We start from the raw sequence: 19,306 nt of genomic DNA on the forward strand, positions 1-19,306 counted from the left end.
GGATTAGACTTGCTAGTCCTTAGCCCTTGTGCATATATGTTTCTTGGGAATTGATTTATTTTGACCAAGCACTTGCATTCATTTAGATAGTTGCATATAGGTAGATTGCATTTAGTTAGTTTACATTGAATAAATGTTGATGCCCTTTGCTTTCTCTTGGCTTAAGCATGAGGACATGCTTGGTTTAAGTGTGGGGAGGTTGACAAACCCCAATTTGACGGTTTATCTTGTGTTGAATTTAGGGGATTTTATCACCTTTTACCCACATTTATTCAATGAAATAGCATGGTTTTGTATATTCTCCTTTAATTGTGCTTAAGAGTGAAAACATACTTTTTAGGTCTTAAAATAGCTAAATTTAATTCTCCTTGATTCCATTAGATGCCTTGACATGTTTGCTAAGTGATTTCAGATTTAGAAGGCAAAGATTGGATCAAGGGAATGAAGAAAGAAGCATGAAAAGGTGGAGAACTCATGAAGAAATGAAAGAACCGGAAAGCTGTCAAGCCGACCTCTTCGCACTTAAACGACCATAACTTGAGCTACAGAGGTCCAAATGATGCGGTTCCAGTTGGGTTGGAAAGCTAACATCCGGGGCTTCGAAACGATATAAGATTTGCCATAGTTGCTACACGTATGGTGGCGCGCACGCGCAAAGTACGCGCACGCGCCGTTGCTGCCACCTAGTTCACTTAAAGCAAAACGTGGCCAACGAATTCTAAAGCCTTGTGGGTCCAATCCAACTCATTTCTGATGCTATTTAAGCCAAGGATTGAAGGGGAATCAACATACTTTTCACACTTTAGATGTTAGTTATCATTAGTTTAGTTTTAGCTTAGTTTAGTAGTGAGAGTTAGTTTCTAGAGAGAGAAGCTCTCACTTCTCTCTAGAATTAGGATTAGGGAGGATAAAACTTTGCTAAGAACTTTCTCACTAGATCCTCCCAATTGTTGATGCTTTCTCTTGGAAATGACTCCAACCATTGAGTAGCTTTGTCCCTCAGGGAAAATGGAAACAACAACAATTTGTAACTGTCAGGATGTACACCATTGGTCTTCACTGTGTTATATATCCTCAGGAAGGTGGATAGGTGCTGGTTTGGATCTTCCAAGGGGCCTCCTCCATAGGAACAATTGTTCTGCACCAAGGTGATGAGTTGGGGCTTCAATTCAAAGTTATTTGCATCGACATTTGGGGTAAGAATGCTACTCCCACAATGCCTTGGATTAGCGAGTGTATATGAAGCCAAGACTCTCCTCTGGGGTTGACCATTGTTGTTGGCCATTCTCACTGGTGGATTTGTTGGATTTGTTGAGTGTTCCTCCAATTCATGATATTCTTCATCTGATTCTTCCTCTCCAGCAACATTTTTTTCTATTGCTTCTCTTCTTAGCCTTCGGAGGATTCTTTCGTCAGTTTCATGAAAGGTAGGGATCTCTCTTCTTGTATCTGACATACAAGCAAAACATAAGAATCACACAACACCAGAAAGGCAATAACACTTCAATCCATGGCTGAAGTGAAATATTAGTTAGCTTAAGCAAAAATTCAAACAGTAAGCGGGTTAGCAACGAAAATAAAGAAACAAAAAAGAAAAAGTGCTTGATCTAGATCACCACCTCACTTAATCATTGTCAATCTATTCAATCCCCGGCAACGGCACCAAAAACTTGATGGGATATTTCGTGTGGAAAAACGAATTTCTCCAAAACACCCAAAACTAACCGGCAAGTGCACCGGGTCGCATCAAGTAATAATAACTCACGGGAGTGAGGTCGATCCCACAGGGATTGAAGGATTGAGCAATTTTAGTTTAGTGGTTGATTTAGTCAAGCGAATCAAGATTTGGTTGAGAGATTTGTGATTTGCAGAATTTAAATTGCATAGAAAGTAAAGGGAATGGGTAATTGGCATGAAATTAAAGAGAACAGGAATTAAAGTGCTGAATCTTAAAGAACAAGAAATTAAATGGCAGAAACTTAGAACGCAAGAAATGTAAATTGCAAAATCTTAAAGTGCAAGAAATGTAAATGGCTTGAATTGTAAAGGGAGTTGGGAGTTGGATTTGCAGAAATTAAACAAGGAAAAGTAAAATTGCAACAAGCAGAAGAGTGGAAGATGTCTTGAATCAAACCGGATCTTCAACAGAAAAGTAAATGAGCATGAAAAGCAGTAAACAGGGGATGTAAAATTGGAATTCAGATCTCAGGACCCAAGAGACTAGAAAACCAAGTCTAGATCTCAATGCCTTCCTAGATCCAACAAGAACAATTGCAAAGGAAATGTAAATTGCAAAGAAAGTAGATGAAGAAGCAATTAACCAAAACTGAAATTCAATAAAGCAGAGAATTAAACAAGATCCCAAGGTGAGATTGAAACAGAATTTCTTCAATTCTCCACCCAAGATCCAAGACAAGAAAAGTAAAGAGTGCTGGGCAAGAACAAGGAAGAAGAGAGATCAATTCTCCTCCCCAATTCTCTTGAATTAAAACAACAATGCTAGAATGTAAAAGTGAGCTCCCAATCCAAACCGAAAAGAAAGCTCTATGAAAACTAAAAAGGGAAGCTCCCTCAAAACTTAAATTCTAATCTATTTATACACTTTCTTCAAATGGTCTTCAAGCCTTCAATTGGGCCTTTGCTCTTGGTGGAATTGGGTTGAGAGAGGCCTTGGTTGATTGCTCTTGGAGTTTGGAGAAGAACCAAATTGAACCGGGTTGGAATCATGAAAGCTTGAGTAAAAGTTGGAGTAAAAGTTAGGGGGCTAACTTTTGCTCCAACTTTTCACATCAGCACCCTTGTTTTGCTGATACCAACGTTGGGGCAAAAGTTAGGGGTCTAACTTTTGCTCCAACGTTGGCCTCCCCTTGCTTATTCATGGCGCCAACGTTAGCCAAAAAGTTAGGGGGCTAACGTTGGCGCAAACTTTTTGTAGTCCAGGGAGTGTTTTTCATGCGCCAACGTTAGCCAAAAAGTTAGGGGGCTAACGTTGGCGCAAACTTTTTGTGCATCCAGGGAGTGTTTTTCATGCCAAAAGTTAGCCAAAAAGTTAGGGGGCTAACTTTTGCTCCAGCTTTTGCCCAAAAGTTAGCCAAAAAGTTAGGGGGCTAAATTTTGGTCCAGCTTTTGGCTTCCTGGTTCATTTTCAATTAATCCAAAAGTTTGAGCTAAAGTTTGAGGCAAACTTTTGCTCAAACTTTTTGTTCTCTCTTCCTCCTAGCCCTTCCTTCTTGCATCAACCTTTCTCCAAGCTTTCTTCACCTATCATTAATCAACCAAACACATCAAAGCTATGCTCAAAATCATGAGATATTCATTCTTTCATAATAAGTGACAATTATAGCATAAAACCTCATGAAATTGCATTAATTTATACATGGTTGATTAAATCAAAGGAAGCATGAAAATCTACCCAATTGGCTTGCTTATGGCTCAAGAAAGTGCATAATTCAATTGAAAACAAAAGAAAAAGGCTAGTGAAACTAGGCTAAGATGACTTGTCATCACCCGGTCACACTTACGTCGTAGGATCAACAGAATATCGAGTTTTCAACCTGGTACACGTGGTGGCAAGCCACGGCACTTAATCCAGGGAACCTCATATCTCAGATATTTCAAATTCATAAGCCATATAAATAATTCAAAGATCATATCTCAACATTCTCAACATTCTCAACATCATAATCATTCATCAATCCAAATCTCATTTCCAAATTCAATCAAAAACCATATTTCAGAAAAAATTCTCAATCATCCTTCTTTCCATTCCGTTCACTAACAACCCCAATTCAAAACATATTTCTTTCTTTGATAAATAAATCAACCTTAAGACATGTAATGTTTTAAACCAAATCTTTTCAGATAATACTTAAAGTGGAACTTCCAATTTTATAAAATTTCGGCAGCATCTCCTCTAAAACTCGGACACTGCCACCCTTTTCGGATCCCATCCAAACATTTCTCAAATCTTTTTCAACCATATCCAAATCTCAAACATTTTCCAGAGTTGAGCCAGTTCCAATACCAAATTATTTTTAAATCAAACCAATTCCAATAGTAAAACTCTTTTTAAAATCAAATCAGCTCAAATAGTAGTTCACTTATAAAATCAGACCAGCCCTCAGAATCGATTCATTTATATTACTAAGTAAACTCCAAAACCAAGAAAAATCCACTTTTCATACTAATCAAGCAAATAACATTTCAAACCGGTTTTTATCAACAACCATACACCACTCACGCAATCAAGCATCCAATAATCCAGTCCAACTAACCATCACATCCACAAGACAAATATAATCACAGAAATATATCTTTTTGCATCAATATCTATTTATCACAACTCTGAATTATAAAATAAATTTTAAGAAAACTCCTACCTCAGTTAGCTGAGTCCTCGTAACTAATCGTGATAATTTCCTTTTCTTTCAATTCATGGCGACAGTGATAACAATAACCCCCACGGGAACAGCAACAGCAACTTTGGAAGGAAATTTAATAGTAACTGAAACAAATGCAAGGGCAGAATAGAACAGATCATCAAAGGAGCAATAATCAGAATATTGGTTGTAGAACAAAACCAATCTTACCCAAAAGAAATACTGGAATGGAGCAGCAGCTCTGGTACTCAGAAGAACACAGACCAAAGACCAGGGCATACATCCTAGGGGCAGCATTAACCGGGGTAATAGCGACGTCAATTCCAATGATACTCCATTAACAGCGACATCAATAATTCTCATAGCAGTAACCAAGGTTGCAACAAAATAGAGAGTTCAAATTCAATGGAATCGGAAATAGAAATGAATTTAATGGAATTGAAAATAGAGATAGCTTACAATAGGGTTTCCGGGCAGCTCCATCGTTGGTTTCCAACAACCCCAACGGCAATACCCATGGCGGCAGAGACTTTGGCAATTGCGAAACCAGAAGCAGGGGCAGAACAGTGATCCTAATGGTGGCACAGAACTCACCAACGACCCTGGCAGCGGCGGAGATCCTTTCTTCCTCTTCTATGTGTGTGTGTTATGCGATGATGACGGCTTGGGCAGTAGCGGCGGTGTCAACCCAGCAGCAGCGACGGCATGGCGGTTCGGCGCTGATGGAAGCACGGCGGGGACGCAGCAGAGGCTCTGTCCTCCACTGGCTCTCGCGCGGTTCTCAGCGGCGATTCACAGCCCCAGCGACGGTGACCGACACGACGAGCAGCTTCTTCCTCGCGGTGTCTGACTCCCTTCGTGCTTGACAGCGTTTGGTGGCAATGAAGGCATGGCGGCGACGCTGTGCGGTGGCGGCGCGACGGCGGGCTGAACGTGGTTGGGTGTGGTGGTGCGTCTTCTTCCTCCTCTTCTCGCGGATCTCTCTCTCTCTCTCTTGCCAACAGCGGCGACGGCGGTGGCAGTGACACCCACCGCGCCGCCTTCCTCTCCTTCCCCTTTCCCCTTTCCTGCGTCTCCCTTCCCCTCTCTTCCCTTTCTTTCTTCTTTCTTTCTTTTTTTTTTAACTGATGCTGGGTATGGTCAAGGGGAACATTAGCTGTGGTTAGGGTTACGTTAGAAGGGGTTAGGGTTTTGGGGTTTAATTTGGGAATTAGGGTTTAATTTGGGACAAAAGTGAAATTAACAAATTCTGGGTAAATTGGAGTTTGGTCAATTTTAATAAATATTTTGATAGACAAGTTCTAGTATTCGTTATATTATGATATTTTTCTTCAATTCTAAAAGTGAATTTTTTATTGAAGTAAAATATTTTTCTTCAATTTTATGTTTATGTAAAATTAAATGTATAAATATATTAAAGATTATCAGTGATAAGAAACTTTATTTGATAATAATTTATTAGAATAAGGTCAAAATTAAAATTGTAATGGGAATAACAAACCATTATTATTAACAATGAATAAATTCGTCAGTGCTTCAATCTTCATACAAAATCGGATTTTGCTGCAAAACTAAAAATTGTTCCGCAGTCGGGAGTTCAACCCAAAAATTCTCATAATTGAATTTGCTTGAGTGCTACTGCGGATGATGAAATTGTTGTCCATTTATCTAATAATTTTTATTTTTATTATCTTAATTTTTAGTTGATATTTTGATAGACAAGTTCTCGTATTTATTATATTATGATATTTTTCTTCAAATCTAAAAGTGAGTTTTTTATTGAAGTAGAATATTTTTCTTCAGTTTTATGTTTATATAAAATTAAATGTAAAAATATATTAAAGATTGTCAGTGATAATAAATTTTATTTGATAATAATTTATTAGAATAAGGTCAAAATTAATATTGTAATGGGAATAACAAACCATTATTATTAACAATGAATAAATTCGTCCGTACTTCATACAAAGTCAAAACTAAAAATTGTCCCGCAATCGGGAGTTGAACCCAAAAATTCTCATAATTGAATTTGCCTGAGTGCTACTACGGATGCTGAAATTGTTGTCCATTTATCTAACAATTTTTATTTTTATTATCTTAATTTTTGGTTGATATTTTGATAGACAAGTTCTAGTATTTGTTATATCATGATTTTTTTTCTTTAATTCTAAAAGTGAATTTTTTATTGAAGTAAAATATTTTTTCAATTTTATGTTTATGTAAAATTAAATGTATAAATATATTAAAGATTATCAGTGATAATAAACTTTATTTGATAATAATTTATTAGAATAAGGTCAAAATTAATATTGTAATGGGAATAATAAACCATTATTATTAACAATAAATAAATTCGTCCGTGCTTCATACAAAATCGGATTTTGCTGCAAAACTAAAAATTGTTCTGCAGTCGGGAGTTCAACCCAAAAATTCTCATAATTAAATTTGCCTGAGTGTTACTGCGGATGATAAAATTGTTGTCCATTTATCTAACAATTTTTATTTTTATTATCTTAATTTTTGATTGATATTTTGATAGACAAGTTCTCGTATTTATTATATTATGATATTTTTCTTCAAATCTAAAAGTGAGTTTTTTATTGAAGTAGAATATTTTTCTTCAATTTTATGTTTATATAAAATTAAATGTAAAAATATATTGAACATTATCAGTGGTAATAAACTTTATTTGATAATAATTTATTAGAATAAGGTCAAAATTAATATTGTAATGGGAATAACAAACCATTATTATTAACAATGAATAAATTCGTCCGTGCTTCATACAAAGTCGGATTTTGCTGCAAATGTAGCACCCTAACTTTTAGCACGTCATGATCGTACTAAAAGTAAGGAGTTACTAACCTATTTTTCTTATTTACTATTTATCTGTTTAATATTGAGCCTTTAATTCGATATCGCGTCTCAATTTTTAAGAAAATGCCTGAAAAGTTTACTTTTTTTAACTAAAATCAAATATCAAATATCAAAGATCTCCAAACAATACTAATCACATAACTATTAATAATAATAAATATTGTACAAAAGAAATAAAAAAAGAATTCAGATACAATTCCTATCCCTCTGGATAAAATAAAATCTTAAATAACAAGGGCGAGGGAATTCTACGAAAGCAACTCAATTCATAACTTAACTCAAATAAAACTAATAACCGTCCGCAACTGTAAGCTGAGCCTTCGAACCTGTGTCACTGAAAGGGTGGAAAATTTTTGGGTGAGAACAAACCACACGTTCTCAGTAGGGAATGGGAATGCCGTAAAAGTAATGAATTTAATGCAAATAATTTAATTTACTTAGTAAAACTATTTTGTTAAACATTTGAAAATATTTTTATTTCTACTTTAGATAAATAATTACTTTTTGCTAAATATCTAAACTTAAAGCAGGTTTTAATAATGAAATTAGTCATATTAACCATCTCTCAGCCACATAATCATTTTTCAACCACAACATCTCACCTCAATATATCCGTGAACTAACAGCACAAGTAAGGGATTCAAACCAACATACAACCAAGTCAAACAGCACAATCACAGAGAAGTAATACAAGCAAACACAACCAAATACAAATGTGCAAACAACATGATGCATGTCTATTCCTAATGCAGGCCATGAGCTCATGTGTCGGTTGCCTACCCACTCCCGACATTACCCGGGCACAAGTCCCAGATATGGCTTTCCAAATGCATACAGTGTGCTTATAAGTCGTACGGCTAGGCCGCATCAGTGTGACTTTCCAAATCAATAAGCGTACATCTGGAAAACAGTTCTCAGTGTGTGAGCGTCCCCCACTTTACATTTGGCACTAAGGCCCAAACAATATCACATCTACTCTCCTGTGGCAGTTATTTTATTAATTCATATATTCCTTTAATCTTTGTTCTCTGCTCTCCTGTGGCAGAGATTCCTTTTCTTAAAAAAAACGAGCTCAAAACAATACTTTTAAACAAAATCTCTCCTTACAAAATTAGATTTAAAAACATTATGTTTTTCTTAATAAATCGAGTTTTAAAAAAAATAAAGTACACCTTTTCTCAACTAAATAAATCTTAAATAATTTAATTTTCTAAAATCAAATCTTTTAAAATAACTTTTCAAATAAAACCTCAGATTTTATAAAACTTCGGCAGCATTTCCTCTAAAATTCGGACTAAACTACCCTTACGGGTTTCCTATTCCTCAACAATTCACCAACTTTTTCCTTAACAATTCTCAAATCAGCGAAATTCTTAATAATTAGAAAGCAGTCACATTCACAGCAATAATCCATACTCAATAACATTACTATTATTAATATATATATAGATATATTTGTAATTATCCAATTAACTTTGTAGGCATTCTAAATTAAAAATGTTTATCTTTAGAAACAAATCCCCTTATTTGCAATTATCCAATTAACTTTGTTGGCATTTTAAATTAAAAACGTTTATCTTTAGAAACAAATTCCATACCTTCGTACGAAATCAAAATCAACGAAAATTTTAGAGAAGCTTTCTGACCAAGTTGCTAAAAAAGAAAGCGTCAGAAATCATCTGTGCCTCCTAATACTACAATTGGCCGAACTCAAAGAGAAAAGAAGTTACATCACCGTCAACTTCTACTGGACAAAAATAACGCCAATATACAAAAAAAAAAATACAAATATTTTTACCGGACTGAATTTTTAATTGAAGTTACTAATCTCAAAAAATCGAAACCATAAATTTTACGGTGCCATGGTTTCTCTCATTCTCTTCTCACGGTTTTCTTTCTATCTCCGTGCTTTCTTTTCTTTCTTAACGCTAAAAGGGAGAAATGAGATGTTGAAGATGATGATTAATGAAGATTAGGAAGCTTAGGTGTCGTTAGTTAATCTATTTAATTATTTTTGTTAGAAATAATTTTTTGAAAAACAAAATTCAACAAATATAATAACTCATAAATAACTAATTATTTAATTTTCGAAAACTTGGATCTTACAGCAAAACTAAAAATTGTTCCACAACAGGGAGTTGAACTCGAAAATTCTCATCATTAAATTTGCCTAAGTGTTACTACGGATGCTGGAATTATTGTCCATTTGTCTAACAATTTTTATTTTTATTATCTTAATTTTTTCTTGATATTTTAATAGACAAGTTCTCGTATTTGTTATATTATGATATTTCTTCAATTCTAAAAGTGAGTTTTTTATTGAAGTAAAATATTTTTTCTTCAGTTTTATGTTTATATAAAATTAAATATAAAAATATATTAAAGATTGAGTTGAACCCGGAAATTCTCATCATTGAATTTGCCTAAGTGCTACTATGGATGATGGAATTGTTGTCCATTTATCTAACAATTTTTATTTTTATTAACTTAATTTTTGGTTAATATTTTCATAGACAAGTTCTAGTATTTGTTATATTATGATATTTTTCTTCAATTCTAAAAGTGAGTTTTTTATTGAAGTAAAATATTTTTCTTCAGTTTTATGTTTATGTAAAATTAAATGTAAAAATATATTAAAGATTATCAGTGATAACAAACTTTATTTGATAATAATTTATTAGAGTAAGGTCAAAATTAATATTGTAATAGAAATAACTAACCATTATTATTAATAATGAATAAATTCGTCCGTACTTCATACAAAGTTGGATTTTGATGCAAAACTAAAAATTGTTCCGTAGCTGGGAGTTGAACTCGAAAATTCTCATCAATGAATTTGCCTGGGTGCTACTGCTGACGATGGAATTGTTGTCCATTTATCTAACAATTTTTATTTTTATTATCTTAATTTTTGGTTGATATTTTGATAGACAAGTTCTCGTATTTGTCATATTATGATATTTTTCTTCAATTCTAAAAGTGAGTTTTTTATTGAAGTAAAATATTTTTCTTCATTTTTATGTTTATATAAAATTAAATGTAAAAATATATTAAAGATTATCAATGATAATAAACTTTGTTTGATAATAATTTACTAGAGTAAGGTCAAAATTAATATTGTAATGGGAATAACTAACCATTATTATTAACAATGAATAAATTCGTCCGTCCTTCTTACAAAGTTGAATTTTGCTGCAAAAATAAAAATTGTTCCACAACAGGGAGTTGAACCCGGAAATTCTCATCATTAAATTTGTCAAAGAGCTACTACGAATGCTGGAATTATTGTCCATTTGTCTAACAATTTTTATTTTTATTATCTTAATTTTTGGTTGATATTTTGATAGATAAGTTCTCGTATTTGTTATATTATGATATTTTCTTCAATTCTAAAAGTGAATTTTTTATTGAAGTAAAATATTTTTCTTCAGTTTTATGATTATGTAAAATTATATATAAAAATATATTAAAGTTTATCAGTGATAATAAACTTTATTTGACAATAATTTATTAGAGTAAGGTCAAAATTAATATTGTAATGGAATAACTAACCATTATTATTGCAAAATTAAAAATTGTTCCGCAGCCAAAGGTTGAACCTGGAAATTCTCATCATTGAATTTTTCTGAGTGCTACTGCGGATGATGAAATTGTTGTCCATTTATTTAACAATTTTTATTTTTATTTTCCTAATTTTTGGTTAATATTTTGATAGACAAGTTCTCGTATTTGTTATATTATGATATTTTTCTTCTATTCTAAAAGTGAGTTTTTTATTGAAGTAAAATATTTTTCTTCAATTTTATGTTTATGTAAAATTAAATGCATAAATATATTAAAAATTATCAGTGATAATAATTTATTTGATAATAATTTATTAGAATAAGGTCAAAATTAATATTGTAATGGGAATAACAAATCATTATTATTAACAATGAATAAATTCATCTGTGCTTCATACAAAATCGGATTTTGCTGCAAAACTAAAAATTGTTCCGCAGACGGGAGTTCAACCAAAAAATTCTCATAATTAAATTTGCCTGAGTGCTACTGCGGATGATGGAATTGTTGTCCATTTATCTAATAATTTTTATTTTTATTATCTTAATTTTTGGTTGATATTTTGATAGACAAGTTCTCGTATTTATTATATTATGATATTTTTTTTCAAATCTAAAAGTGAGTTTTTTATTGAAGTAGAATATTTTTCTTCAGTTTTATATTTATATAAAATTAAATGTAAAAATATATTAAAGATTATCAGTGATAATAAACTTTATTTGATAATAATTTATTAGAATAAGGTCAAAATTAATATTGTAATGGGAATAACAAACCATTATTATTAACAATGAATAAATTCGTCCGTGCTTCATACAAAGTCAAAACTAAAAATTGTTCCGCAATCGGGAGTTGAACTTGAAAATTCTCATCATTGAATTTGCCTGAGTGCTACTACGAATACTGGAATTGTTGTCCATTTATCTAACAATTTTTATTTTTATTATCTTAATTTTTGGTTGATATTTTGATAGACAAGTTCTAGTATTTGTTATATCATGATTTTTTCTTCAATTCTAAAAGTGAGTTTTTTATTGAAGTAAAATATTTTTTTTTATTTTATGTTTATGTAAAATTAAATGTATAAATATATTAAAGATTATCAGTAATAATAAACTTTATTTAATAATAATTTATTAGAATAAGGTCAAAATTAATATTGTAATGGGAATAACAAACCATTATTATTAATAATGAATAAATTCGTCCGTGCTTACTGCAAAACTAAAAATTGTTCCGCAGTCGGGAGTTCAACCCAAAAATTCGCATAATTGAATTTGGCTGAGTGCTACTGCGGATGATGGAATTGTTGTCCATTTATGTAACAATTTTTATTTTTATTATCTTAATTTTTGGTTGATATTTTGATAGACAAGTTCTCGTATTTCTTATATTATTATATTTTTCTTCAAATCTAAAAGTGAGTTTTTTATTGAAGTAGAATATTTTTCTTCTGTTTATGTTTATATAAAATTAAATGTAAAAATATATTGAAGATTATCAGTGATAATAAACTTTATTTGATAATAATTTATTAGAATAAGGTCAAAATTAATATTGTAATGGGAATAACAAACCATTATTATTAACAATGAATAAATTCGTCCGTGCTTCATACAAAGTCGGATTTTGCTGCAAAACTAAAAATTGTTCCGCAACAGAGAGTTGAACCCAGAAATTCTCATCATTAAATTTGCCTAAGTGCTACTACGGATGCTGGAATTATTGTCCTTTTGTCTAACAATTTTTATTTTTATTATCTTAATTTTTGGTTGATATTTTGATAGACAATTTCTCTTATTTGTTATATTATGATATTTTCTTCAATTCTAAAAGTGAGTTTTTTATTGAAGTAAAATATTTTTCTTCAGTTTTATGTTTATATAAAATAAAATATAAAAATATATTAAAGTTTATCAGTGATAATAAACTTTATTTGACAATAATTTATTAGAGTAAGGTCAAAATTAATATTATAATGGAATAACTAACCATTATTATTGCAAAACTAAAAATTATTCCGCAGTCAGAAGTTGAACCTGGAAATTTTTATCATTGAATTTTCCTGAGTGCTACTGCGGATGATGAAATTGTTGTCCATTTATTTAACAATTTTTATTTTTATTTTTCTAATTTTTGGTTGATATTTTGATAGACAAGTTCTCGTATTTGTTATATTATGATATTTTTCTTCAATTCTAAAAGTGAATTTTTTATTGAAGTAAAATATTTTTCTTCAGTTTTATGTTTATGTAAAATTAAATGTATAAATATATTAAAGATTATCAGTGATAATAAACTTTATTTGATAATAATTTATTAGAATAAGGTCAAAATTAATATTGTAATGGGAATAACAAACCATTATTATTAACAATGAGTAAATTCATCCGTGCTTCATACAAAATCAGATTTTGCTGCAAAACTAAACATTTTTTCGCAGTCAGGGAGTTCAACCCAAAAATTCTCATAATTGAATTTGCCTGAGTGCTACTGCGAATGATGGAATTGTTGTCCATTTATCTAATAATTTTTATTTTTATTATCTTAATTTTTTGTTGATATTTTGATAGACAAATTCTCGTATTTATTATATTATGATATTTTTCTTCAAATCTAAAAGTGAGTTTTTTATTGAAGTAGAATATTTTTCTTCAGTTTTATGTTTATATAAAATTAAATGTAAAAATATATTAAAGATTATCAGTGATAATAAACTTTATTTGATAATAATTTATTAGAATAAGGTCAAAATTAATATTGTAATGGGAATAACAAACCATTATTATTAACAATGAATAAATTCGTCCGTGCTTCATACAAAGTCGGCTTTTGCTGCAAAACTAAAAATTGTTTCGCAACCGGGAGTTGAACCCAGAAATTCTCATCATTGAATTTGCCTGAGTGCTACTACGGATACTGGAATTGTTGTCAATTTATCTAACAATTTTTATTTTTATTATCTTAATTTTTGGTTGATATTTTGATAGACAAGTTCTAGTATTTATTATATCATAATTTTTTTTCTTCAATTCTAAAAGTGAGTTTTTTATTGAAGTAAAATATTTTTTTTCAGTTTTATGTTTATATAAAATTAAATGTAAAAATATATTAAAGATTATCAGCGATAATAAACTTTATTTGATAATAATTTATTAGGGTAAGATCAAAATTAATATTGTAATGGGAATAACTAACCATTATTATTAACAATGAATAAATCGTGTGTGCTTAATACAAAGTTGGATTTTGCTGCAAAACTAAAAATGGTTCCGCAGCTGGGAGTTGAACCCAAAAATTCTCATTATTGAATTTGCCTTAGTGCTACTGTAGATGGTGAAATTGTTCTCCATTTATCTAACAATTTTTATTTTTATTATTTTAATTTTTGGTTAATGTTTTGATAGACAAGTTCTAGTATTTGTTATGTCATGATATTTATTGCAATGATACAAATCAAGAATGCGTGAAATTTTTTTTTTTAACGGTATTTTCTAATTCGACAAGTTAAGGACTAAACAGTCACAGATCGGAGCTTTATTTAAGATTTGATACACAAAGGAGAATTCGAACATTTGACACTTACTCAAGCAGACTAGTGACTTAATTATCAATTCAACTTGGTTAGAAGAGAGTGTTTTTGGTGAATTAGCTAGCAAGCAACTAGATTTTTGGGATGAGAATGAATTGCTCCAAGTACACCACTACACCTTACCACAAACCACCCCTATAAGAAAGAGTTTTGACCCAACCCATAAAACTTTGTTGGTTTAAGGATAGCCCTCTTTAATATGTTTTTGGGTCAGAGAACTGTTTTACATATTGGGCCTAAAAGCTTGGGCCCAAATTAAAAAAATTGGACTCCCATGGAAGCGGTGGCCGGTGGAAGCGCAAGAGCAAAGAAATTTCTACTATATGGTGCTGCCTACTTGGGTCAAGTCAATGAAAAGCAAAACGAAAGAGGGAAGAAGGAAAGTTGAAAGAGAATAAGAGATGAAGAATGTTACGCCAAGAGTCCAGCGTGGCCGCGTGGGGTAGTAGCATACACGCGCCAGCGTTACTGAGATGACTTAACTGTACTACACACTAAACCGGTATATATAGCGTTTTAGGCTTTTAGCTGAATTCATAGCTACCACAGCACTCTTTCACTCACTAAACTCATTTTCCAAAAACCAAAAATTAACACCTGTCCCTTCGTTTTCCCAGACAGAGTAACCACCACAATGGGCGAGGAGGTACACAACTACACACTCTTTTTTTTCTTTTTTAAATTCTGTGAAATAATGAATAATTGATTTTGTTGTGTTGTAATTTTGATCCATGTTACGTTTTGTTGCAGAAGAAGAAAAGCGAGGGAGGAGAAAACAATGTGGTGTTGAAGGTGGATTGCAGCTGCGATGGCTGCGCTTCCAAGATCAGACGCTGCCTCCGCTCTTACCCCGGCGTCGAGAACGTCAAGGCGGAGAGCGACACTGGCAAGATAACCGTCACCGGAAAAGTTTCAGATCCCGCCAAAATGAAGGAGAAGCTTGAGGAGAAGCTCAGCAAGAAGGTGCTTCTTATCTCTCCTCAGATCAAGAAGGACAAAAATAACAAAAATGGCGACCATAATAATAAGGAGAACAAAAGCGACGGCGATAATAAGGAGAAGAAATCCAAAGAGAAAGAGAAAGAGGTTGGTTTCCGTTTTGAATTTTTCATTCACAGTCAGTAACAGTAATGGTCCCCCTGCTACCACATGTCTACCATTATTTCTCAACCTTCCCTTCCCGTTTTTGCCAGCCTGTCATTTTTCTTTTTCATTTTCTTAATTCAATTCAATTGAAATTGATTATTATATTGTAACAGACTCCGGTAATGACGACGGCGGTTCTGAAGGTGGCACTTCACTGCCAGGGATGCGTCGACAAAATCCGGAAAACTGTCTCCAAAACCAAAGGTATATCTATATCTATATATGTACACACTATTACTACTTAATTAATTAATTAATGGAGTAATTAGGGTTGATGAATGATGATGTAATTTGAAATCGTAGGAGTGAATGAAATGGAGATAAACAAAGAGAAAGAGACGGTGACAGTGCAGGGGACCATGGACGTGAAGGCTCTGGCTGCGAATCTAACGGAGAAGCTCAAGAGGAAGGTGGAGGTGGTCCCACCTAAGAAACCAGACAACAAGGAGAACAATGGTGGTGGTGGTGATGGCAAGAAGAACAAGGGAGGCGGTGGTGGTGGTAATAATAATAATGAAGAAATGGTGATGATGGAGCAGAATAGAATGGAGTATATGGCAGCTCCACATGTTCTATTTCCATCTGGATATGCTCCTGTTATGTATCCACATCATCCTGGCGGTTACAGCGGTTACAGCTATATGCCTGTGTATACGTACCCGGAGCAGTTTCACTTGCATGCACCACCACCACCACCTCAGATCTTCAGTGATGAGAACCCACATGCTTGCTCTCTCATGTGATCATCCTCATCGTCATCATGGTTATCATCATGCTCTTTAGGGATACCCAATAGAGACACTCTATTTTACTTGTTATTATGTTATTAAAAGTAACTAATACTCCAAATCAGGATTTGTTATTAGCTATAATGCCATTGTAAATGACAAAAAAAATTGGAATCTCTCTCTTCCTCTCTCCCCACTTTCACAGCTGTTTAATTTGTTAAGACAATGTAAATTGGTTAAAAAAAATATATTATATATGGAATCAAATCAATGTATGTCTTGCAAGTTGCAAAACGAAGGTTCTACCAGTGTTCATCATGTTCCGATAAATTAAGACAAACAACAATAATATTCAAAATATGTATAGACAAAAAAGGGTTATAGATAGAAAAACTATTAGTAGTGAACTTTTATGTTTGTGCTGGATGGGAATTAGCTGTAGACAGTAAAATAGAGTTCAAACTTAATAATTTGGGCATGGCATGTGGCAATGGTGCATGTCCTTGTTAGGTGTCCTTGCACCAAGCAATACGTTTGTTGTTGTTGGTGGTGGTGGTGTTGGTATGCAGAGGTGAATACAGGTGAGGCACATTTATAGGGTCATTCCTACAAGTTTCTTGGTTGTCCTTGCTATTTAGCTTTCACAATTTGTCCTATACCATCATCCTTTGGGGCCAGGGGCCACTACCCTGAAGCCAGGTTCGTTAGTGGATTTCAAAACTGTCCTTTACTCCCTTCCCTTACGCCTATCTCTCTATTTTACATATCAATCATATTTGTCCCTATTCTATCTTTTCTTTTCACTGCTTTTCTACCTATATTTTCTTCCAATTTGGATCTTTTCCTATTGCTTTCTAAATGCCCCCACCAACACGCTACTTTGATTTTCATTCATTCATGTGCCTTGGACTATGCTGCTAACACAATTATTTCCATTAATTAATTATTTGCTAGTATAAAATGACTTCCATAGATTTTGACTCACAGACCACTACTAAGATCTTAAGGATCAACATCTTTAAAGTGAGGAAGATAGTAAAGTGATAAAATTAAAAGTTAATAATTCTTAAATTAAGATAATGGGACATACATTTTATAAAAATTATAAAATTAATAATGAATAATTCTTCATATTACCACTTTATTAATTTTCTCCGTTTAAAGGATACAAATTCAAGATTTTAAATTATTCGAGCAAAAGAAACTTTGGTTGAGAATTCTATTTTTCTAGTCTAAAGAGCAATTTTATTTGTAAATTTATTTTTAATTCTTGTAAATCGAACACATTCTAATTATTTTCTTAATATAAATAAAAAATTTAAGAAATGAACACTTTCAAAGAGTGAGAAGGAGTAAAATTTTATATTTTTTAGTCAATATACTATACCTAGTAAATCATTAACTTGCATGTTTTAATTAAAGTAAAAAGTTTCTACTTTAATAAAAAAAGAAGAAGAAGATATTCCGTCCTTAGTTAATTAATCTATTTATACATGACCCCATCACTCAAGCAATGAATTTGAAGACATGTGAAGTTTGTTCATAAAATTCTCTAGCAAGGTAACATTTCCAATGTGTAAAATATTTACAGCGCATAGCGCACATAAATAAAGCAGGGTAGGACAAGAAGAAAGACACGGGTGGCATTCAAAAAATTGATTCATAGACATGATGATTATGATTCCTTGATTTTATGAATGAGATGAACAAAATTTTCCCCCTTTTTTCTTCCTTTTAAAATGAATAATGATATGATTTTATTCTTAGCCACTATTGTAGGGGTGGTATCATTATATTTTTTTCTGAATTATTTTAGTAAAGATGTAAATCAGTAAATGTACCAAACTTTTAACTTCTAAGTATGGCCAAACACGCTCCATATAATAGCAACCATGTATTATCACTAATAAAAGTATATAATCAAGTAATTGAGTGTAATGTTTATGAATGACTCGTGAATTCTCTCCACCATTTAACCTACCTTTTGGTTTATTTTGAAACAAGTGAAAGTTGAGTTACATCAATTTTTTAAAAGATGACTACTTTTTTTACTAAAAATAGAAAGATTCGAACCCACAACCTCTTAGATGAACATAAAAAAATCATACCATTTAAACTATAATTTTTTGGCTAAAAAATAACTACTTAAAAAAATATATTCATGTAAAAATAATTAGTATATTAAACCGATTAGTCAAATATATAAATATATTTATAATTCTTAATGATCATATTTTCACATAAAAATGTCTTAATATAAATAGTCAAAATTTTAAGTATACAATTTTGTTTTGAGTTACATGAGCTATTCACCTTGTAATAGCTAAATTGGTTGCATGTGCTACACATATACATAAACCTAATTAGTACCAACATGAGGGTTCATGATGAAGCATATTGGTTTTATGCATGGAATATATATGTCTTTGTGCTATATGATATGATGATGCTAATAAGCTTAGCTTGACCATCATATCCCCCTCTCTTTGATTTTTGTCTACCTTTGTGTGGAAAGAAACAAGAACCTTCATTCATAGATATTGGGGAAAAAATTTCATCAACAAGAGCAACACAATAATTATATTACACTTTTCAAAAGTCTATTTAAAAATGTTATTTGTACGTCAAAATCAATCACTAATATATTTGTGTATAAATATATGTGTAGTTTAATTTATTTTCAATGTGTATTTATATTTTAACATATATTTTATATTAGTAGCTGACTTTGATAGCTGATTTTAGTGTATACTTAACATAATCGAAATCTATTTATCCATACTTATATATGTTAATAATCAACAGATTAGAAAAAGGAAAAAAAAAAAAGAATAACTACTTTTCTCTTTAATATTTTATCATCATGAATATTGCAGTTCTAACTTTGTGAGTGAGGATTAATAAAGACAACTCTTTGGAACAAAACTAGAATATTCTGATCATTACTTGCTAAATGAAACTTTGAGAGAGGTCAACCGCAAAATCAAACAATAAAATGCTTTTGGCCTTTAATTTGTTAAAAG

At 31.8% G+C, this 19,306-nt stretch overlaps 1 protein-coding gene and 1 long non-coding RNA gene across 2 annotated transcripts; one reads left to right on the forward strand and one right to left on the reverse strand.

The window, feature by feature from the left end:
- LOC110264821 lies at positions 3,761 to 4,944 on the reverse strand. Its single transcript, XR_002351057.1, has 3 exons — positions 4,839 to 4,944; positions 4,590 to 4,663; positions 3,761 to 4,504 (listed from the first exon to the last, which is right to left on the reverse strand). It is a non-coding gene; the product is annotated as an uncharacterized LOC110264821 (long non-coding RNA).
- Positions 14,752 to 16,363, forward strand: LOC107609640 (heavy metal-associated isoprenylated plant protein 3). The gene is made up of 4 exons (XM_016311644.2): positions 14,752 to 15,055; positions 15,160 to 15,495; positions 15,669 to 15,759; positions 15,859 to 16,363. The coding sequence occupies exons 1-4, from the start codon at positions 15,044 to 15,046 to the stop codon at positions 16,296 to 16,298; spliced, it is 879 nt and encodes a 292-aa protein (XP_016167130.1). The 5' UTR covers positions 14,752 to 15,043; the 3' UTR covers positions 16,299 to 16,363.

This window comes from Arachis ipaensis, chromosome B07 (genome assembly GCF_000816755.2).
Source record: "Arachis ipaensis cultivar K30076 chromosome B07, Araip1.1, whole genome shotgun sequence".
In the NCBI taxonomy this organism is placed as follows: Eukaryota; Viridiplantae; Streptophyta; class Magnoliopsida; order Fabales; family Fabaceae; genus Arachis; species Arachis ipaensis.